We start from the raw sequence: 22,555 nt of genomic DNA on the forward strand, positions 1-22,555 counted from the left end.
GAGAACACAATTATAACTGTGCTCACAGACTGGAATCCTCTCCTTTCCTTCCCAAACAAAACAACAAAACCACCGCACAGGCAAATGCCCAAACCCCATCTATCGACAACACCCCCAACACACACACATACACTGCCCTTAGAATAAAATCCGAGCTCTTAAGCCTGGATTTCACCAGCCTGGCCAGGCCCTGTCAGCCTTGCCTCAGCACCTCTCCACCCACCTGATTCTCCAAGCCAGAGTTGCCTTCATGCCATGGGTACTTCTCTATGCTGTTTTTGTCTGGGTCATGCCCAGGATGCCTTTTTCTGAAACCCCCATCTGGCCCAGACCTTCTTTTGGACGGTGGAGGCAATACTGGGATTTGAACTCAGGGCCTTGAGTTTGCTAGGCGGGTGCTCTACCACTTGAGCCACACTCCAGCCCTTGGCCATCACCTTCTTATCCTTTACAGATGGCTGCTATTGTCTCCAGGACACCTTGCTTCCTAATTGCACTGGCATCCTGCGAGTCCCATTATGGCATCTGATAAATGTTCAGTGATGTCTGATATCTCAGCTCCTTCTTATTCCAGAGGTAGTGACAGCATCCAGCTGGAATCTGCAGCTCTCCTAGCTGTGTGACCTTCAGTGAGTCACTTCACCTCTCTGAGCCTCAGTCTCCTCATTCTGCCTCCCCTGGCGCTCTCCCAGGGCTCCTCAGAGTGAGTGCAGTGGAGGACGGTGGGGGCTTGTACCTTTGTTTGGTGGTATATACATGTATGTGGGGAGCGGGTTAAGCAAACTTGAGGTCACCCTTCCAAGTGTCTTTCCACCAGATCCTTAACAACTGCCATTGGAACAGAGCATTCAAAACCGCTGCAAAGGTGCCTCTCCCGGAACTTACACTTGTGACCCATAAGGGTTGCAGACACACCTGCCTCAGTTGAGCTCCAAGGACAACCGCGCCATTGATTCAGACCTGGGAGGTCCTCACAGGGCAGGGCGCCAGCAGTGGCCACTTTCCCCACACCCCACCATTCTTTTTTCCTGTTCTTTAGTACTTCCCTCTCCCTACCTGGGTGTCCTCCCTCCCCCGCGACCCCGAACTCCCCCCGGAGCACAACATGCCTGTGAGCGAGCCTGAGCTATCCCAGCATAGTGGGGGTCAGAAGGCTTAAATATCTCGGAGCGCATGTCTCTGGCTCTGCGAGACCACGCCCCTCACTGCCCCGCCCTCACGCGTCACCCCTCTGGCCCCGCCCCTGGTCCCAGCGGCCCCTCACCTGTCTTGGGGTCCACCGTGAAGTGGTGTTCACCATCCAGCACGCTGTACACCAGCCGGGCGCTGCTGCCGTATGTGGGGTCATCGGCATCTGAGGCCATCACCTGCATCACCGATGTGCCTGGGCCAAGGGGACCAAGTGAGACAGTGGTCATCTGGAGTTGCTCTGCTTATCCCCCCACCTCTCCCCACCCCAGGGAAGCCAGAAAGAGAGACCCTCTGAAGCTCCACTGGAGACCATCAAAGTCAGTTCCCTCACAGCCCCCATCCCCTCTCTGCGTCCCAGCCAGGTCTGGGCCCTTCCCAGGGGCACAGGGGTGATCATGGAGTCAGATCAGAATTCAAATCTCCCTTGGGTGGTTCCCAATTCAGGGGAAAGCAGCCTCTTTGAATCTCAGCAAAATGGGTATGAGTCTAGTCCTAGTTCACCAGAGTGAGGGAATGAATTTCAAACCCAGCAGACCATGGCTGAGGGCAGCTTCTCAAAGGTGGCAGTGACAGTCAAAGTCAGTACAGTCAAGAGTTAAGAACTAGGACAGAAAAGCAGGTATTGCCTCTCAACCAGGGGGATCTTTTATCCACTCCAGTCCCTCTGGATTCCTCAAGGGCTCTGTGTCCCTGCCCCCTCCATGGCATCCTAGAGGGATAATCAAATTCACTGGGGTTCAGAAGCTAGAGGAGGCAGTGCCCAGTTTTGCCTTTGGAAAGTAGTTGTCTGTGGGCCCTGATGCCCTCCTCGTCCCTCCCCCTGGTGCCCAGACAGCCCCCTCCAGTCACACACGTGCTTCTCATGCTTTGCACGTAGGCTGCTGGGGAGAGTATAAATTGGATAAAAGTCCATCAAACAGCGGCAATTAAGTTATTGATTTTCGACGCTGCCTCATTAAACTGGGAGCTTCTCTTGGCCTGTCCCAGAGATGGCTCTAATTTGACATCATGTTCAATTTGACGAAAGCAGGGCTTGGGACGTGAGGCTGGTACTGGTGGGGGAGGGATCAGATAGAGAGGCCAGCTAAGTCATCTGATCCATCCAAACCCTTCCAGAAAGAAGGGGGTGAGGTGGAAGATCCAGAGGCAGTCTTGGGGGCTCAGGATATGACTCAAAGGAGAGAAGACTGAAACCCTAGTTTGGGGGAAATGCCCTCTGCTGGGTGCCCTTCTGGGGCTGGCTGGGCTCTCTGGGCCAGCAGAGCGGCATGCCGGGAGGTGAGGCCAGTTCACTGCTTGGCTAATGAGTGAGCCTGGAAGTGCTACTGCAGCAATTCTGCTAAGCCCAGCCCGCTGCCCGCCTCTCCCGCCTCCAGCCCCGGCCCTCGATCATTCCAGGCAGACACATGTATTTATTTTTCACTCCTTTGCATTTCTCATTTCCCTCTCTGGGTCCCCCTCCCAGCTGAAGCCTCCTAAGCTAGCCCTGCAATGCGCCTCTCTGGGGCTCCAGCTCCTTGTCTACTATGTCCAAGTCACCCTGAGAGCTAGGGAAGAGGGGGCAAGCCCCTCCTTCCTGCTGCTGGTGCTCAGGGGACTTCTGCTCAGGGACAAAGACAGTCTCAGGTGCCTCCTGACTATACAGAGAACATTACTTCACAGCAGGGCCCCTTAAACCCATCCTCTCGAATCCTTGAGACATCCCAGAGATGTAAAGGGGCCCTGCTAATATTCCAGGTGAGAAAACAGACCAGACATGGGGAAAGACTTAACTGAGCACACAGGGTGACAATGTGGTGGGATTTGAACTGAGGATTGTGATGCCAAAGCCCTCTGGGTACCAGTGTCAGCACGGACACAGGGACTTTGGGGATGGTGGTCTGCTGTACTGAGTCACAACCAGTGATAGTACTGCTGCTTATTGGAAGACTGGCCTTGGGCAGGCTACAAACCCCTTCGTGCCTCAACCTTCTCCTTTGAGAAATGAAGGTGACAGTATTACCAAGCTCCTGAGATCATTTTGAGAATTCAAATAGATTTCCGCCTTCAGCACCAAGGACAGCACCCGGCTCACGCTAAGAACCCAATAAACGGCAGGCAGCATGGCTGTGGTCTCAGGAGGCATGCGTGCTAGCATGCCACAGCGCAGTGCCTCCCTCACAGAGGTACCGAAATGGGAGCAATGCATGAGGCATCGGGCTCACGATGGGTGCTCAGTAAATGGTCGCTATTGTAACTGTTACAAGAAGAGTCTCCCTGTCACTCCCCCTGCATATCCCTCCACTCCATGGGCAAGCCACAAAGCAGGCTGAGTGACTCCCTGGGGACATGGCTGAGTTCGCTCGCTCTCTCTCTCCCTGGATGCATCCTAGAAACTCCCTCAGGGATGCTGAAATTATTTCCCCAATCCGGGATTCTTTATTGCAACCATCACAGTTAATACCCACATGTGGGGACAGTGGAGGGTCAGTGATTCACCCCTGCTCCCCAGGCCCTGCAGGACACACTCCCCTCCCACCTGCTTCTCCAATAGATCATTCCCAGAACTGGCAGACAAAAGGATGCCAGGCATGTGATGCTCTGGCCATCTTCGGGTCATCCTCCAGGTCAACTCCCATAGGTTCAGTGGTTTACATATTACAACTCGTGGCCGCGTGCATTCAGACCTCACACCAACTTTGCGACACGATAGGGGGATGCCCCACTTTTTACTGTTTGCATGAATACTCCCACCGTGGCCCAACTTCAACCCACCAATGTGCTATCAATTGTCCCAAAAAACTTCCAAAAATCAATATATGACTCTCATGAGCTGAAACCCATGATTATATATTATTTGATAACAATGGTAAGCACAGATTGCATTTATTGAATAACTACTTTGTGTTAGACACTATGATGTAAGCCCTTTATGAATGCTTTCTTGTGGAGTTTACACAATAAAGCCTTGCAATGAGCTCTACTAAGATTTCCACTTTAGCCAGGTGCCAATAGATGGCTTCCTAGTGGCTCGTGCCTGTAATTCTAGCTACTTGGGAGGCTGAGATCAGGAGGATCACAGTTTGAGGCCAGCCCAGGCAAATAGTTCAAAAGACTCCACCTCCAAAATAACCAGAGCAAAATGAACTGGAGGCATGGCTCAAGCAGTAGAATGCCTACTTTGGAAACACAAAGCCCTGAGTACAAACCCAGTCCCACCAGAAAAAAAAATTCCATTTTACTGAGCTGAGGGCATGACTAAAGTGGTAAAGTACTTGCCTTGCAAGCATGAGGTCCTGTGTTCAAACTCCAGTACCGGAAAAAGATTGCCACTTTCCAGATGAGGAAGAGGAGGGTGAGTTAAGTAATGAACATCTCTGTGCTTCGATTTCCTCATTTGTAAAACAGGAGTACTACCAAACTCTCGGGATTCTTGTGAGAACTCAAATCGATTCCCCCATTCAGCACCAAGGGCAGAGTATGGCCCTGTGCCTGGCAGCTGGTTCAAGGCCAGACTTGCAGAGGTAGGGCTGCAATTGGCTGGAATGAGTGGCTTGCTGTCCGAGGTGCTGCCCTCCAGCCTTTCTGCTAAGTGATGGTTAAGAGCCCCAGGCTGGCGTAGGAAGGGCTGCCTAAATGACTCTTGGGTAAACAGGACCTCAGGGGCCAGGGATCCATGAGGAACGTTAAATATGGAAAGGCTGGTCCCTGGAGAGCACAGAAACCAATGGCGTTCAGCCTGGCTGCACAGAATCTCTTGGGAGATTTAAAATAAAACCTATGCTGAACCCGTCCCAGCCCAATTAAATAGGACTTGTGGGGTGGAGCCCAGGCAGGGGCACTGTCACAAGCTCCAGAAGGAATCTGAAGTTCCCTGGGCTAAGAGCTGATGTCCTGACGTTGCCCCCAATGAACTGGGAAGGAAACTGAGTCACAAAGGAGCTCAATGACTTTCCAAGATCGCATCATTAGTAAACAGTAGGGGCAGTTTCCAACCTAGATCTAGCTAACCAGCATGTCACCCTCTTGGTCTCCCTGAGCCTGTTCTGAGGTTGACACTGGAAAGAGGCAACAAGCATGCCTCGTGCTACTAAGTCATGAGCGCTCCTCCCAGTGGGTGTCTGTGAGAAGTTGGACCTCCTGAGAGGAGATGTCCCTTGAACTAACTTCCAAGGAAACTGGGTGGGGTTTGGCACAACAGTCCTGGATTCAAATCCCACCATATAGGGCTGGGTGTGCTGGCACACATTTATAATTCCTGCTACTCAGGAGGCATTGATAAGACAATCAAGGTCCAAGGCAAAAAACTGGAGACCCTATCTGAAAAATAAAGCAAAAGGAGCCTGGGGATGTGGCTCAAGTGGTGAGTGCCTGCCTAGGATGGGAAGTTCAAGCCCAAGCACTGCCAAAACCAAACCAAACTATCAAGTGAATAAAGAGGCCAGTGACTGCGGATGTGTAGTGAATGCTCAATCGTGGTTCATTCCTTCTGCTTCTCTGTAGAGTCAGGAGGCACCTGTGGCTGCATCCTGGGCTCTGTGTCCTGAGTATCAGCAGCAGATGGAGGGTGTACCTGGGGGGCTCCGACATGGTTTGTTCTAAAGCAGAATTGGAACCTATGTCGAGGCTTGCCTCTTAATACTGGCTACCTGTGAGGTGCACCTGTGGCTCTGGAGGGCTCCGAGAAGGGGTGGTACTGCACCAGGTGGAGTTCAGCAATGGTGACACGAATTCTCATTCTAGCCCTGCTCTTGACCCTGTGTGTGGCTACAGGAAAACCCCCAAGATGACTGGAGCTCAGTTCCTCCTCTGTGAACTGGAGATAACACTTTATCCCTCCTGATCCCTGGATGTGGGAGATCCCTTAATGAGATGAAAGAGAGGAAGCACTTTGGAAAAGAACAGAGCCCTCATCCAAGGTGACCAAGTGTCATTATTATGAAGATGTTTGTAATTATTATTATCCTGCGTCTTCCCTACCTCCTCTGCTATCCTGCTGGGCCTGGGATACCCTCGGCTCACATTTAGCTTTTCAAACATTTATAAAAAAAAAACACAAAAAAACGAGTCCCACCCCCTGCTGCTGCCAGCACTGCGCAGAATGCTTTCTATTAAAAATTAAAGCCACTTGTCGAGTCCCTGGGAACACTCAGATTACACAGGAAACAAGCCCCCACTCAGGTTCCTCCCTCCCACCCCTCCCAGCTCCCTTTGCCATCATCACTTGTGATGCAGCTCGCTGGGCTGGTCTTGACCTTGCTTCCTGCTGAATCCCAGGGGATGCAGGAAAGTGGCTGCCCAGGACGGGGGAGGTCACAGGATAGCAGGGAGGAGGCTGGTCCAAAGACAAGTGACAGGGGCGGTGGCACAGACAGGTGGGGCAAGAAAGTAGGTCAGAGGTGGAGACAGAGATACATAAGGACAGAACGTGGGACAGAGAGAGTATAATAGAGGAATAAGAAAAGCAGGAAACTAAAGTCATAGAAATGACGGAGATGATTTACCAGAGGCAGAGTTTTGTATGAAGCAATGGTGGAGGGCAGCAGGAGAAGGGACATGGAGCAGAAAGGTGACATTTGGCCCCACGAGGCGAGGGACCCTCTCCAGAGTCTCTGGGGAACTCCCGAACACCTCTCCTCCCTCTTTCTTTCCTTATGGATCCCAGCTACACTCTTGCCCATCCAGGCAACCTCAGAGTGCGTGCATGTGTGTGTATACTGTATCTCCCAAGACAGGGCTCTTCTGCCATCCTGCATCGAGACCCACAGGTCTCTGTCTTCTCAACATTTACACGGGGCCCTCTGTGATCTACTCAAGTGACCTTGTTTATTTGGGATAGCATCTCTGTAAGTATCTTCTACAGCAACCTTCTGCCTGTGGCAGAAAGTAAACATTTTTGCTTATAATTCAGTTCCATTCATTCACCTAGCACCTGGAGAGTTCCCGCTATGTGCTAGATAGACTCCTCAGGGCAGTACGGAAGCCTTAGTGTCTTTGTACTCCCAAGCCATGTAGGCACAGAGCCTGGCATAGAGGTGGTGTTCAAAGTTGTTGAATTGTTTGTTGATGGGGAATACAGAGAAATGTGGGTATGCTTGTCCCTGTCCTGAAGGTCAGGACTTCTGCTCCTCTCTGCTTCTCCCCACCAGAAACCTCCTGTCCCGTCCCCCCCGCCCCCGACACACACCCCAGCCTAGGTTGTGAAAGCCAGTGCCGTTGCTAGGCAAGGAGATATTGCACATATAGATCTTCCTGGACTTTAATTAAAAACATCTTTAGAAGTTGTCTCTGCAGAGGCTGGCGATTGATTCCTGGCTTGGGCCTGAGGGCTGCTGAGCCACACTCTCTCTGACTGCAGACGGGACATTCGGAAGCTCCCAGTCTGCTGTTGCTCTCCTGAAGTGAAACCCTTGGGAACACCCTGTCTCCTGCCTTCCTCTTTCCCTTTCGGCCACCATCCCCCAAGCCCTGCATTTAGGGATTAGACAGCATGCTGTTCCATTTTTATTTTCCTCCCCTCTTGAGCCTCAGTTTCCTTAGCTGTAAAACAGGGGTGTCAGCACTTAGCTCAAGAGCGTCCCTGGGAAAATGAAATGAGTTCAGAATGTGGAAGTGAGTTTCAGCGGCAAAGTCCTGTGTAAGAAATGGTCTTGACTGTTCCCACAAAGAAAGCCCCAGATACTTGGGTCCCCTAACATGGGTTCCCATCACTTGGGTTCTGGTTCTGGGTCTAGTTCTGGCTCCTGCTCTTACTGCAGAAACCCAGACAAGTCACTTTATCTCTCATTGCATTTGTTTCCACATCGGCAAAATGAGGACCGTAATACCTGCCCTGCTTATTCCCCAGGATTGTGAGGATAAAGGGAAATAGCTCTGTGAAAGCAGTGTTGGCTGATAGCTATTATTTAGTGAATGTCACAAGAAGTGCAGGCTGCACTGCAAAAGCAGCTTTCGCCATCCATTACTGATGCTGCTCACAGAGGATTCGGAATACACAGGACTGTGGCCAAGACAGGGACCCTGTCCATTTCCACAGTCCATTGAGCCCCAATCCCACGGTCCAGCAATGCCAATTCTATGACCTATGTATCACCACATTCTCCATCCTTTGCTCAGAACAGACATCATTAATCCATCATAGCACTCCTTTCAAGCTGAGCCAGAATGAGAACTTCAACTCCTTGACGTAGCTCTACGGCCACTACCAATTGATCAAAGTTGGTGCAGGAGATGAAACTGATCTGCTGCCACTCTGAGGTTGGGGTGGTGTTCCACACACATAGAAAAGTGCACAGGAGGCACTAATAAGTGTTTACTGACTCAAAACTAGCTATTTATTTTTCTATGCTTTGTGGGTCTCTCTATACAAAGTAGATGCTAAATAAGTGTTTCTAAGTTGGGTGACTCATCTCTGTCAGCCCTCCGCAGCCAAGGACACTGGAGGCCTAGAATATAATGGGTGCCAATGAACATTTGTGGATTTAATTCAATTACTTAACTTTAAGTCCCTTTCAGTGCCCAGAATAAAGTAGTGGTGAATAATTGTGCTCTGAATTGAATTTTCCATTTCTGTACCCTCAATGACGCCAAGTACAGTGCCCTGTACACAGGTGGTATCAATAAGTAGATATTGGTATAGGAGCCCTGTGGAGCTCTTCTCTGCTGGTCAGGTCATGACACCCGCAGAAAGGGGTCCATTGAAAAACTACATAGGCCAGGTGTTCTCTACCAAAACTTGCTCCCTTGTTCCTTTCATCCAGCCTGAAGCTCTAGCTTTGCTCTCTCTGCTGATGGCTTTCAGAGTAGTGTGTCTAGCCAGTCTCTCTGTGGATAAGTAAGATTCATAGATCCACGCATGCATCCCCTGACATCGCCACTTGGATTTCCAGTGGAACTCTCAATCCTAACGTGCCCAGGGGTTAGTTCTTTATTCTGTAAATTTGCTCCTCCTGGAGCCTTCTGCTTCTATCAGGGCAGCTCCATCTATCCGGCCAGCCACTCAGGTCTCCCTCTGTCTCTCACTCCAGCACCTAGCCTCTCACTGACCCTGTTGGCACTGCCTTCAACACACAGCCAAAATCCCCTCTCCTCTCACCACCTACACCCATCAAGTCTTCGTCCTCTCAGGTCTGCATGGTTACAGTCTCCTCACCCATCTCCCTCCTTCCAGCCTTTCCCCTATGGCCGACCATCAGTAAGGCAGCAGAGTCACCCTTCTCAAATAAACGTTGGATCGTGTCACTTCTCTTCGCCAATCTCACTCAGATTACAACTGAAAACCTTCCAGGGGCACCAAGCCGTGTGATCTGCCTTCTGGTCCTTCTGGCCCTTCTCTCCCTCCCTCACTCCTCTTCCTCTACACTGCCTTCCTTGATAGTCCTCAAACATGCCAAGCATACTGTGCCTCGGGACCTTTGCACTTGCAGTTTCTTGTGGCTGGAACATTCAAGTTCAGTGGTTCTCCAAGTGTGGTCCCCAAACCAGCAGCATCACCTGGGAATTGATAGCATTCTCTGTTTGCTTGTTTATTTCTTTCTGACTCTTTCCTGCTCTAGGAGAAAGACTTCTAAGGGTCCCTAATGCCTGGAACGGTGTCTGGCATACAGTAATAAATATCTGTGGCATGCTCAAAAGGGAACTTGGGACCCAGAGGAGGACAGGGCCTTGCCCAAGGTCATACAGGTGCCAGGCTGGCCAGCTGTCACCTCAGGACCTGCTTCGCCACATTAGGCTCAGTGTGGCTGCTGTGCCCCTCCTCAGAAGCGTGACACATTGGGGGCCCCTGGGGCACACTTCCCCTGCCTTTTAAGCCTTGAGTGGTTTAATTTGTGAGCGCTGCCGCCTTTCATGTCCCAAGCTGCGTCCCTGCTCCCTCTGATCTCCGAAGCTGCCTGACCCTGCTGCTTGTCGGGCCCACCCTCCTCAGCCCAGTTCAGGAGGCTCAGTAATTGTGACTGATTTTCAAAGCTGCCTGGAGTCTCTGCAAGCGCCGGGTGTCGGATTTGCTTCTCCTTCAAAAAGTTGCTCAAATGAAATAGACTAATTTAATTTCTGCCCCTTCCCTCCCCTTCCTGGGTTCCCCAGCTTGTCCAAATTTAGTCACCCTGCCTCCCTCTCTTCTGAGTGCAATGTGACAGCCAGTGGGCAGGAAGAGGGATGTGAAGTTGGGATTTGGGCTAGTGCCTCCTATGCTCTGTATGACTTTGAATGACCCGTTGCCCTTCTCCTGGACTGTTTCTCCATGTATGAAACAAGGACCCTTGCCACTTCAACAGCCTGGGAGCCAAGCCCAGGGACTAGCCAGTCACTGGAGAGCATCCTCTCTTCCCTCTGGGCCTCAGAGTTTCCATCTGTTCAATGGGGATGCTGACCCCAGTCCTGCTCACACTAGAGCTGTAGGCAGATGAGGGCTGTCCCTCCCCTGAGCCCACCTCCAGACATTCTCCACAGTGCAAGCAAGGCCACACCCTTACTTAGTCCTCACCACACTGCCCACTTCCCTCGAGACATGACCCTCACTTTCTTCTCCATCATCAGCCCTCACCACCATCCTGGTCTTTTCCATGCAGAAACTTGCAGATTCATTTTGGGTGAAGGAGGACAAGCCTACATTTTCTCAGACCAGAGTTGGAGTCCGGGGCGGGGCTGCTGGACCTGGGAAGGAGGGACTTGGGCTGCCTCTGGCTGCCTGCCATGTGAACTTGGATATGTTGCTGTGTCTCTGAACCCGTTTCTCCATTTGCACAATGAGTTTCTAAGTTCTTTTTGAGCTCTGGAATTCTATGTGTCTTTGCCACTGGCAACCAACAAATTTATCTCTCCAGCCCAGACCTCCCCACTGAACTTGTCTACGCAACTTACCACTGGTATAAAGATCTCCACTGTGCTGCGGAAGAAGTACTTTCCAACTTAGAAACCAAACTCCCCCTTTCCCTCCATCTCCCAGATCGCTCCTCCCAGCTCAGAAAATGGAAATTCCATCTAGTTAATCGCTTAGGTCAAAATCCCGACAGTGATCTTTGGTGAGTTTTTTTTCTCACACACTCCACAGCCAATCCATTAGCAAATGCTTTCAGCTCTACTTTCAAAATACATCCACAAGTCGACCTCATTTTTGCGCCTTCACTGGTACCACCTTGTTCCAAGCCACCACTATTCCGCATCTTGGTAATTGCTCCTGGGGCAACAGGCTCCTGTCCCTGTGCTCCCATGTCCATTTATACTTCATAGAGCAGCTACAAGCACCTGTTAAAACCAAGTCAGGCCATGTCATTCTTCTGAACTGACTTCCCAGCTTGCTCAGCATGAAGGACATAGCTCTGGTTTTAAGCACGGCTACATGACTTGGTTCCCTTGCCACGTCTCCTTAGGGAAATTCAACCTCAGGGCCTTTGCACATACTGTTCCTGCTGCCTGAAATGCTCTTCCTCCAGGGCTCACCTTCTTACTTCCTTCATTACTTTGATGTCACATTCTCAAAGAGCACTGCTTCACAGTACATACTCAACAAGTATTTGGTGAATGAGCAAACAAATGTACTCCAATAGATGCATAGCATGTCACATGAATGCACAGGCCTGAAAGTGCCCCTCAGCTAGCCATGCATGTGCACACCTGCACACAGGTGTGGGATACAGATGTGTGTCAGGATGTGTACCTGTCAGTGTACACATGGCCCCACCCCCACATTCACTACTCCTGTGTCCACCATTCTCATTGGCCTTCACTCTCATCTTCCTCTACTGCTGCCTGCACATTATTCAATAATGTCCTAGATTTGGCCCAGCCTGGGAAAGCTGGGGCTGACTACACCCACCCCCAAAAAACCCAAGTCTCCCCAGCCTTAGACTGGGGGTCCAGAGAGAGGCAGCACTGAGCTGCGGGCTGCAGGGAGTCAGCATGGTCAGGACCTAGGGCACCCATCCCTATCTGTCTGGTTCACAGGCCACTTAGGCTAACACAGCAAGGTGGGGGTGGCAGCTACTGGCTTGTACCCCTCATCCCATGACGCCAGATTCTACCAAAGCCTCAAAAGCCTAGGGCTACGGGGGCCCCTGAAGGCTGGACAGCTGTCTGGGGTCCCACAGTGGGTGGGAGGAGGAGTCACCGGCCTTCACTCAGTGTGCTGTTCTGTGTGACTGTGTTTCTGAGTAGGGCTGGGTTCTATGTCTTCTTACAGATGTGTGTTTCAGAAAGTGTGCTTCCTTTTCTATAAGCACAGCTGTGTGTGGGGCTTCAGTGTCCCTGTGTGGGTCTGGGTCCTGTAGTGGTGGCTCTCAGAGAGCTGGGGCTTTCTTGTGAGCAGTGAGTGAAGCTGTCTGAATATTGTTCACAGTCTGTGCTCAGGCTGTCCCATGGCTGTACCCAGGTAGAGTGGGCCCAGCATGGTACAGTCTTCTTGAGGCTTTGTCTGTGGCTGTGCTGCTGGCTGAGCCTGTGTCTATCTCTTCCAGAGGTAGGGGGGCTATTTCCTGTGAGGGTACAAGCAGCTGTGTCCACATGGACATACTCTGGTGTGAGGCTGGGCCCACCATAAGCTGCTGCCAGTGGTAGGTGTAACCTGTGTAGTTGTGCCTGGAGATGGAACTGCGTTTGTGTGTGGGTGTGGCCAGTGTGTGTTGTGCCACACTTGTGTCAAGAGGTACAGCTGTGCCTGTGTGTGACTGGGTATGGATGCTGTCTGCGGGTGGATGTTGTCTGCTATGCACCATGTCTCTTGGTGGCTGTGTGCAGGGCCAGCTAAGCTCAAATGTGGGGCTGGGTTTGTGTGTACAGTGGTGTCCACACATGCCACATCTGTGTATGTGACTATAGCATCATGTCTCAGGGCATCACAGTGTCCACACCCTGGCTCATGTCCATGTGGGAATGCGTGCATGGATGTGGCTGAGGTCAAGTGTGTGGTTTTGTCCAGGTGTACAGCTGGGACTCCATCCAGGGCTATGCCTGGCCCCTGTGGGCACCTGGGCTCTGTCCCCATGCCCTGGGGCAGCCCCTGCCCTTCCCAGCAGCTCTTTTCAGGACTTGGCAGAATCCCCTTGGGGCACCTCCCCTTGGTCTCAGCCCTCTCCAGCCCCCAACACCTGCCACCCACCTGTGGGTGACAGTTCTGCCACACTGCCGATGTAGGGGCCATGCAGGAAGCGTGGCTCACTGTCATTGATGTCTTGCACTTTGATGATGAATTCTGACTCAGGCTCCAGGAGGCGGTTGGTGGCGCGATCTCGAGCCTGGGCCCGTAGTGTGTAGAAGGTTTTCTGCTCACGGTCCAGGCGCTCCATGGCATGGATGTCACCTGTCAGCTCATCAATCAGGAAGATGGTCCCAGCACCCTCGCCTGAGATAGTGTACTTGATGGCTCCATCACCCTCGTCGGAGTCCGAATGGATCTGGGGAGGCAGGGAGGATGGCAGAGTGAAGGTCGGGCGGGGAGAAAGCTCCTCTCTGTCGACCTACTTGAGTCACATGGGGGAGGGGGAGGTGGGGTGCTGTTCCTAAGAACACTTCTCCTTCCACACACTCTGCCTTCAAGAAGACATGGAGGCTGGGAAGTCTGGTTTGCACAATCCCAGTCTCACCGTCCCTGGTCTGGAGTGTTTCACCAGCCTTCTATGGCCTTCTCTGCTTCAGCCTCATCCCTCATGAACCTTCCCCTGGGTACCCAGAGCCCTGACCCTCAGAGGCAGCTGTGAACATGTCCTCCCTGTTTACAAACCTCCTATGGCTCCCCACCGCTTTAGAAAAAGTCTATGCCCCTTCCTTACCACTCTGTCCTGCAGTCTACAGTGTCCTCAGGCTCCTACTTTGAGTGACAGTCCTTATTCTCTGCCTACTGAAAATTCACTCACCCTGCAAGGATTGGCTTGATGCCACCTCTTCTAGAAAGCTTTTCTGTACCCCCCCACTCCTCTCCGAGATCTCTTGGGACATCAGGCCACCATTATTGTGTTTGGCCTTGTACAGTCACTGTACCAAGCTTCTCCCTGTGCTTGCAAATCACCCGGACATCTTGTTAAAATGCAGCTCTGATTCAGTAGATCTAGGGTGGTGGTCTGAGTTTGCATTTCTAACGAGCTGCCAAGCAGCTGGTCCATGATCTCACTCTGAGTTATGGGTGCAGAAGCTTAGGGTGACGTCTTGTGCACCTTGGAATAGGGAAGGTGGGCTTAGGACTTGGTGCAGGGTAGGGACAGGGAGCAAAGGGACAGAAGAGAAAAAGGAGTGCCTGCTGCATGCCAGGCATTGTGCAGACTCTTACAACAAATTCTACCAAAGTGGGTTTTGATACCTGGTTTTATATGTTTCTTTGTTTTGATTTTTCATTTCCTTACAAGGATCAAAGAAGTGGGATGATTTGTTGGAGGTCAGACTACCAAAGAGCTGCCTGGCTTCTGAGCCTGGGCTATCCTATGCCATCCAAAAAGCCTTCACAGAGGGGCCCAGAGGAAAACACAGGCTGTGTGACATGGCCAGGCCTTGGCTCTGGCTTTATTCTCCTGTGTGTCTTTGTAGAAGGTGCTGTGACTCTCTGGGTCTGTCACTTCATTTGTAACATGGCAATCCTAATAGCATACCCTCTTAGAGGAGCTGAGGGGTTTACTGAGTTGACAATTCCCTAAGGCTCCTAGCAGCTGCCTGGCATAGCGACAGGTACAAGATTTAGCAGCCAGCATGGCAGGGGTCTACCACGGAGGGGCTCTGCAGCAGGGACCTGCTGGGCCAGGCAGAAGCCCTGTGGTTGCTGGATCACGGAGAGGTCGGAGGGGTTGAGAGTTGGGGAAGGATGGGGGAGGGACTATCTACCACAGGTGTGGAGGTTTTTCACTTTTTTGGGGGGATGGGCAGTACTGGGGGTTGAACCCAGGGCCAAATGCTTGCTAGATAGGTGCTCTACACTTGAATCATCCCTACAGCCTAGTTTCTTACTATTTCAACTAGTACAACAATACCTGTTTATACCAGCTGAAAGTCAGCCCTGCTTGAGACATAAATGTCCAATAAATGGTACCTCTTATTATTGTATAACTAAATGTTCACTATACATAAGTAGGATTTCTTCTGTATCCACTGCACTGAGAACTTTTGGGGAAAGAAATCAGCAAGAATCTGTTTTCTTCTACTCAGGAGGCAGAGATCAGGAGGACTGCGGTTTGAAGCCAACCCTGGGCAAATAGTTCATGAAACCCTATCTCAAAAAAACCCATCACAAAAAAGTGCTGGTGGAGCTGCTCAAGGTGAAGGCCTTGAGTTCAAACCCCAGTCCTGCAAATAAAGAAAAAAAAAATCTGTTTCCTTGTAAACAGAAATACCCAAGACTTTACCAATGCCCAAACCTCCACATAGCCTCAGGATAGAGGAAAATCTATCCTGATGAAACTGGGGACTTTGGGCGGGTCCCTGCTGCTACGCTTCCATGGAGATGGGATACTATTAAGACAGTCCCTAAGGCCCAGTGTGGAGCCCAGCTCCTGCAGCAAAACAGGTGCCTGTGAGTTCTCCACAAAGAGGGAAGAGAGCCCGCCCTCTGCCACATGGGAGGAGCTGGGGTGTAAATTCTACTGGTAGAACTTTGTGTCTGAAAGGTGGATTATAGAAGTGCCATTTGGAAGATTGAATGGCCCATAAACATTTTCATATTTCATTAGTCGATTAATGGGCAACTCTCTCTTTTTGGCGAGTCTGCTGATTCTCAGCAGATATTGCGGGGAGTAAATGGAGGCGTCTGGTGGAACCTTTCCGGGTCCCCATCCTGTTATAGATTGCCCCAATTAATGCCTGTCCTGGGCTCCACCAAGAAGCCTTCTTCCTGTCCAGTTACTGTTAATAGATTTCTCATAAGTGGCTGGATTGTAAAAACCTCATAACTCAGTTTAATGCCCCCAATAAAATTATCTCAGGACGTCAGCCCTGAATCACTGGCAAAGCCGGGGATAGGAGGCCTGTCTCTCCTGCTTGCTGTTTATGCTCTTCTTCCACCATTGCATGGAGGCGATGTGGTGGGAGAGGGGACATCTGGCCCATCTTGGGGCACCTCCACCCACTTCCCAGTCAGACCCCCAGTACCTGCTTATTTAATCAGCAGTGTGGTGGAGCAGATGCCCTGGGGGGGGGTGGGAGTCAAATAGCTGTAATCTTATTGTTCTTTGCCATTGCCCTAGGAAACACAACTGATGCTGTTTCTAAGACGCAAAAACAGACAGACATTTGCTCTGTCACACATCTAAGTGTGGGAAGCCAAGCTCTTGACTCCACTACCCTGTTGTGTCCACGGGCTTGTTAATTTTACCTCTTGGAGCCCTGTTTTTGCACCTGGGAAATCAGATCCTGCCTTACCTGGCACAGGTAAGGATTACATAGATGCATGTTGGCATTGACCTAAGACTCTGTCCAAGGTTGCTCTCCTCCCTGTCTCCTGGGTCTCCATGATGTCTCTGAAGCCCTTGACATTTTCACTCAGACTTCAGGTGGGGAATCACTTCTCAGTGAGGAGTGGGAAAGAGGGAGCAGAACCTAGCAGTGATGTCATCGATGTTCTTCTGTGAAGTGTGACAGAGTTCATTCTGGGGCCCAGCGACTGCTCTCTGGGGACTGCAGAGTCAGACAGGGCCAATTGGCATGGGTGGAAGCTAAGAGGTCGGATCTGTGGATTTGGACTGGGCTGGGTCCTGGATTCTAGTGGAGAGGGAGTGTCTGGCTGTGCCCCAGGAACAGTTCTTCCCCATTCTCAGCTGTGAGTGGAGGCTGGGTTCTGTTTTCATTTACTGAGCACTTACTATGTGTCAGGCACGCTGCAGGCTTTCTGCAAAACATTAGCTTGGTATTTTGGAGTGTGTAAATGTATCTGCATTTTCCAAGTGAAGAGACTGAAATGGGCCTAGGTCTGTTTGATTGCAAAGTCCCGGTCAGTCCCTCCTCAGCCTCTGGGAATCTGGTCACAATATCCCTAGCAGAGGATGAGAGAGAAAAAGGGAAGGAGGGCTGCAGGCTGTCATTGAGTCACAAGCCTGGGAAGTGGCTAGTCTAGACACCAGTCTTCGCCCTGCACCCAGCAGGCCCAGTCATCTCTCTGAGCCTCCACATCATCAATTGGAAAAGGAGCTCAAAGCATAAATGAGGAGCGATAACGGACTTTGAAGGCAGGAGCTGCTGGGTGCCAGTTGCAGCTTTGCCACTGATGGTTGCAGGGCCTGGGCAAGAGGCTACCCATCTTGAGCTTCAGTCTTCTCATCTGTAAATGGGATCAACTTGCTTCCCCATGGATACAGAAAAGGCTCCTGGTGCACAGCAGGTGTTCCCTGTAGATTAGTCCCCCTTGCCTGCTCTGATCTCAGAGGGGACTCCCCTCCACTAGGGGCTGCCTGGTTTACCCTCTGTTTCCTGACCCAAGGACCTTAGACTCAAATCCTGACTCTCTGGCAACCAGGGCCTCCATCCAATGCCTTTCTGTCTTTCAAGCTGCTTGTTTCCTCCTCCAGGCAGCCCTTTCAGATCCTACCCATTTGTTGAAGAGACCTCGCCTACGCTGGACCCCATCCCTTGCACATACCTCTCTACTCCACACTGCCTGAGTGTCTCAGTGTTGCTTATCAGTGTCCCTGGCTGTCATGGGCTGAGGGGCATGGACTAAGTTTGACTTGCTCTGTCCTGGCTCCTATGCCTGGCACAAACACAGGAAGTGTGGGAGTGCTGAGTGTGCACAAGTGTGAGCGGGTGTGAGTGCAAGTGTGAGACTGCAAGCTCCTTGTGGCTGCTCATTCCTGTCTCTCCAGCACCAATAAATGAACAATGAATAATAAAATATGCAACTGCCACTGGAATTCCCCAGCTGTCTTCTGGGATTTCTGGAGGTCCCAGTCACTGTTCACATGGCACATGACTGCCCAGTCACTGGGCACACATGAGCTAGATAAGGGACAGTTACTGACACCTCTCATGTTCCAGGCACAGTTGTAGACATTTTACCATTATCGCTGGACACCTCAAATAGATCCTGTGACTCAGAGACTATGCTCTTCAATTTGGGCACAGAGTGGGCCCAAATTCTACCCAAAGCCACACAGCTAACAAAAGGCAGTCCTGAGGCCGGAATTACTATTTCATCAAGTGTGGCAGGCCCCAGGGAAGAAACCCCCACCGCAGCCCTGGATCATAAACAACAAGGAAAACATGAGAGTGATGGTTTCTCATCCCAGGGGGCTGAAAACTGGGATTTACGAGGCCATTAATTACTTCCTCCTAATTAAATCAAAATTAAATGCGAGCAGAGGTACGTTTTCCTTATTAAAGACAATTAAACGGACAGCGAGGCTACGCAAATAAAACGAGTCCAGGATTTAAATGGAAAGCAAATCAAATAAAAAACCTCCCCCGGAATGTGAGGGGTCCGTTGACGCCAGCACTACTCGTAAACCAGGAGTTCATCAATTTTCTTTAAATATTAGCAACTTAATTAAATCCACTCTCCTCCCTACTCTAATCCTGCCATAGATCTAAAATAGATTTCGCCGCCCACAGTCGGTCATAATGCTGACCCCAGAATTCTATCTTTTTTAAAAAAATTAAAAATCCTACAAAATCCACATCCAGCTGACAGAAGCCCCGGGGGAAATTACAGTTCGGAAAGGGATTAGTCAAAGTACCCAGGTTTTACGGAAATGCTGGGAGGTCGAATTAGAGGTGGGTGTTTTGAAAAGGTGAGGGGAGGTGGCCGGTTCACTGGCCAATGGCTCAAGGCCGCAGAGGGAACCGTTGGTGGGGCCTCGGTGACAGCCACGGAGCCCAGAGGTTCCTGTGGGTGCCAACAGGAGCCTGGCGGTGAGTGATGGAGGAGGCGTGTGTGAAATAGGTTACTGTTGGGCGCCCGGGGTTCTCTGCCTGGTGCTGTTGCTAAGCTACCTTTGGAATTCGACAAGGACGGATGTTTAGAGCGGCTCCCTGGGGTGGGGGACCAGGAAGCGGTGAATTCACTGAAACCATAGAGAAGTCCTTTCTCATTGAAGAGCCAGGAGTATGGCGTGACTGCGTGTGCATGCATGCGTGCGTGTGCACTCACAAGAACTTGGACCTGCCGGGCTCGGCTGGCAAGGGGATGGGTGACTTTTAAACCCCCAAGCTCACATTCTTAGGGTGGAGTGGGCTACTGACAGCCTCCCTCCAAGTAGTGGTGAGAAACTAGGATGTTGTGGTGCCAAGAAGACTTCTGGGACCTGGGGACAGGTTCCTAGAATGTGGGTAGATGGTGTACTCCAGGTGGTGGGTGTATCAGGTAAAACTTGCAGTAACAAAAGCTGAAATTTACCAAGTGCAGAACCAGATCCAGAGGCTGGTCTAGGTTCCTGACTTAGGCTAATTCATCAATTCTGCACCACAACCCCTTGAGGGGGACCTAGCGTTAGGCCCACTCAACAGAAAAGAAAACTGAGGCACAGAGAAGTTAGAGAATGTCGCCAAGGAGAGACGATGTGAGCATATATGTTTAGCGCCCCCAGCCACACACAAGACCCCCTTTATAAGAAAGTGTGAAGGGGTGCACACCTAATTAGTATAGAGAGTGATCAATATACCTGGAGAAAATGGATAAAAACCTCAGACCACATCACTTCTCTGGCACCCTCTCTTGGGACCCCCATCTAGCTCTGGGATCTCCTCTCTTTGCTACTTTTCTATTTCAACAAACGCTCCTGCTTTACACACATACACACACACACACACACACACACGCAAAGTGTGCAGGGATACTGGGTGTGGTGATTCATGCCTGTAATTCTAGCTATTTGGGAGTTGGAGACTGGGAGGATCAAACTTCTAGACCAGCCCAAGCAAAAAGTTAGCAAGACCCCAGCTCAAGAAAACAAGCCAGGCGTGGTGGTATGCACTTATGCTCCCAGTTATTTGGGAGGCACAGATAGGAAGACTGTGGTTTGACACCAGCCTTAGGTGAAAGGCTTAAGACCCTATCTGACAAATAACCTAAAAGCAAAATGTACTGGAGCGGTGGTTCAAGTGGTGAGCTCTTTCTTGCCTAGCAAGTACAAGGCTCTGAAACCTAGTATTGCCAAAATAAAAGGGGGGAGGTACGGGGCCAAATGTTTGCACAGACAGAAACTTCTTCCTCCTTGCATCGATTGCTTTTCTGGAGGTGGCCTTGAGAGCAAGAGCGAGTGGGGTCTTGGGGTGAAGTGGGTGGAGGAAGAGAGTGACAAGCCCAGTATCGGCAGTGATGGTGAAAAGGCTGTGTGAAGAAAGGCGAGGCCCTCACACAGAGCCAGATGCTTCATGTGGACCCTTGATTTGAAGTGGGCGAAGAGCCAGGGTCCCAGCACCTGATTTCTTGGTTGAGTATGTCCTCATGTGGCATCATCTTTCCTGCACCTGGGCCTCAGTTTCCCCTTCTTGCAACGAAAGGACTTATTAGGACCTCCATTGCCATCAGACTGTGCTCAAAGATATGGTGTGGAACTTGGAGCGAGCCATTGAGACGAGAGAGTCTGGGTGGACACAGATGCGAGCGAGCGGCCAATCAGTGGCTGGTTTTGTTTCTCTTTTCAGGGCATCGGTGCCTGGGCGGCCTCCTCAGAGCTCCAGCTGTCGGGCTGACTACCTCATGTGACCTCTAGGCAGATATCTGAGTCCTCACAGGTTCTCTGGGGGTCCCCTGGACCATAGAGGCCTCAGCCAGGTCTGGAAAATCAGCCTGGGACTGGCCTCCTCTCCAGCTAAAGCACTTGCCCACTCCATGACTTGGCCCTCCGTGGCCCTCTCTAACTTTGGTCTCCTTCCTGACAAAAGAGAACGATGATTTCTTCCTGGCAGTTTGAAGGGTAAGTACTTTTTGTGGGAATAATCAAATCCAACCACAAACAAACAAGCCGCAAGCCCAACACTGTATGTGCCTGGTTGTCTTTTTAATCCTCAATAACCTCAGGAAGTGGGCCCGTGGGGCCCCATTTTTACAGATGGAGAGATGGAGGCTGGGGTGGGGGGTGGGGGGCCAATGGGGAACGGGTTGGCAGGACCAGGCCTCAGACTCCATGTGCCTGGCTCCAAAGCTTGTGTTCTTAGCAAACTGGCTGTGAGTACATGTTCTTCCTTCCCTACTCTGAACACCTTCCTCCAGCCCTGACAGAGGGTAAGCAGTCCCATTCCAGCTCTGCCACTAGGTTGATGAAAATTGTTTTTTTGGGTGGTGGTACTGGGGTTTGAACTCAGAGTCTCATGCTTGCTAGGCAGGTGCTCTACCACTTGAGCCATGTCCCTACCCTTTTCTGCTTTAGTTATTTTTGGGATAGGGTCTCAGTTTTTGCCCAGGGATGGTTTCAGACCAAGATCCTCCTACCTATGCGTCCCAGTAGCTGGAATTATAGGTGTGAGCCACTGTACACAGACAAGGTTGCTGGACAATCTTGAGCAAAGCCCGAAGCTCGCCAAGCTCCATCTGTCAAATCCTCACTTTGCTCACTTGTGGGAATTGATTTCAGCCATGTGCATGGAGGGGAAGGAAGCCAAGGACCAGGGACTGCCTCGCCTGAAGCACGGAGCACATCCTGACTTTCCTCCTGTCCTTATTAAGGATCCTGGTCCCTGAGGCTCAGGACCACAGGGCCTTCCCTTCAGAAGGGCGTCAGACCCTTCCTGTGGCTGAAACCCAGAGACAGTGTGGCAGTAGGACCAGAGCTTTGCAGTGGCTGGGATGGAGTCTGGGCTGACCCCAAGCACACAGAAGCCACTGAAGCATTTTGGGCTGAGTGGCCAGAGGACCAAGTGACATCATCAGATTTGCACCCAGGGAAGGAAGGATTGGGGTCCCTACTTAGGCTCTCTCTTTTCTTAGGGAGTAAAAGGGAAGGAACTGGGAAGGGGGCCATAGGGCAAGTGGGGCTCATGACCCAGTTGTCTGCCCTTGGTCCGGGAGCCGCTGTGGATGGAGGCACTTGGGGGCAGGGTGCTGGGGTGTCCCGGGGGCTGGGGGCTGGATGCCACCTTACCTTGCCCACATACAGGGGTTCGGTGCCGGTGTACTCCTCCACCACGAAGAACTGGTTCCACACCCAGCCGCGCTTCACGCGGCCTGCGCCCAGCACGCTGTCCTGGCGGGCCCCGGGTGACAAGGACGACGATGACGACGCTGGGGCGGGGGTGCCCGCGGCCCACAGGCGCCCCAGCAGCGGCGGCAGCAGCAGCAGCAGCGCGGGCGACAGCGCGGCCCCCGCCCGGAGCGCCCGGCCGTCGGGCCGCGGCCTCATGCTTGGCTGCGCGCCGGGCCCAGGAGCATGGACGGGTGGCACCCGGCTCGGTCCCGGTCCCTCGACGGAGCGAGCAGCGCCCGTCACATGGTGGCCTCAGCGCGGCCGCCGGGACGCCGCCCCCGACGGGCCACCCGGACGGC

General features: G+C 51.7%; 1 protein-coding gene across 3 annotated transcripts in view; it reads right to left on the reverse strand.

The window, feature by feature from the left end:
- The window catches only part of Cdh22 (cadherin 22), a 65,846-nt gene extending 43,304 nt beyond the window's left edge, over positions 1-22,542 (reverse strand). For 2 of the 3 annotated variants that reach the window (XM_074074884.1, XM_074074885.1), the window contains exons 1-3: positions 22,155-22,542; positions 13,265-13,559; positions 1,265-1,384 (exon numbers count right to left, since the gene is read on the reverse strand). In XM_074074884.1, coding sequence (XP_073930985.1) covers positions 1,265-1,384; positions 13,265-13,559; positions 22,155-22,412 — 673 coding nt within the window. In that variant the 5' untranslated portion in view covers positions 22,413-22,542. The remainder of the gene's footprint in view (positions 1-1,264; positions 1,385-13,264; positions 13,560-22,154) is intronic. The other variant, XM_020168102.2, reaches the window with a different exon arrangement.
- Positions 22,543-22,555: the final 13 nt, after the last annotated feature.

Source organism: Castor canadensis, chromosome 5, assembly GCF_047511655.1.
Source record: "Castor canadensis chromosome 5, mCasCan1.hap1v2, whole genome shotgun sequence".
Lineage (NCBI taxonomy): Eukaryota > Metazoa > Chordata > Mammalia > Rodentia > Castoridae > Castor > Castor canadensis.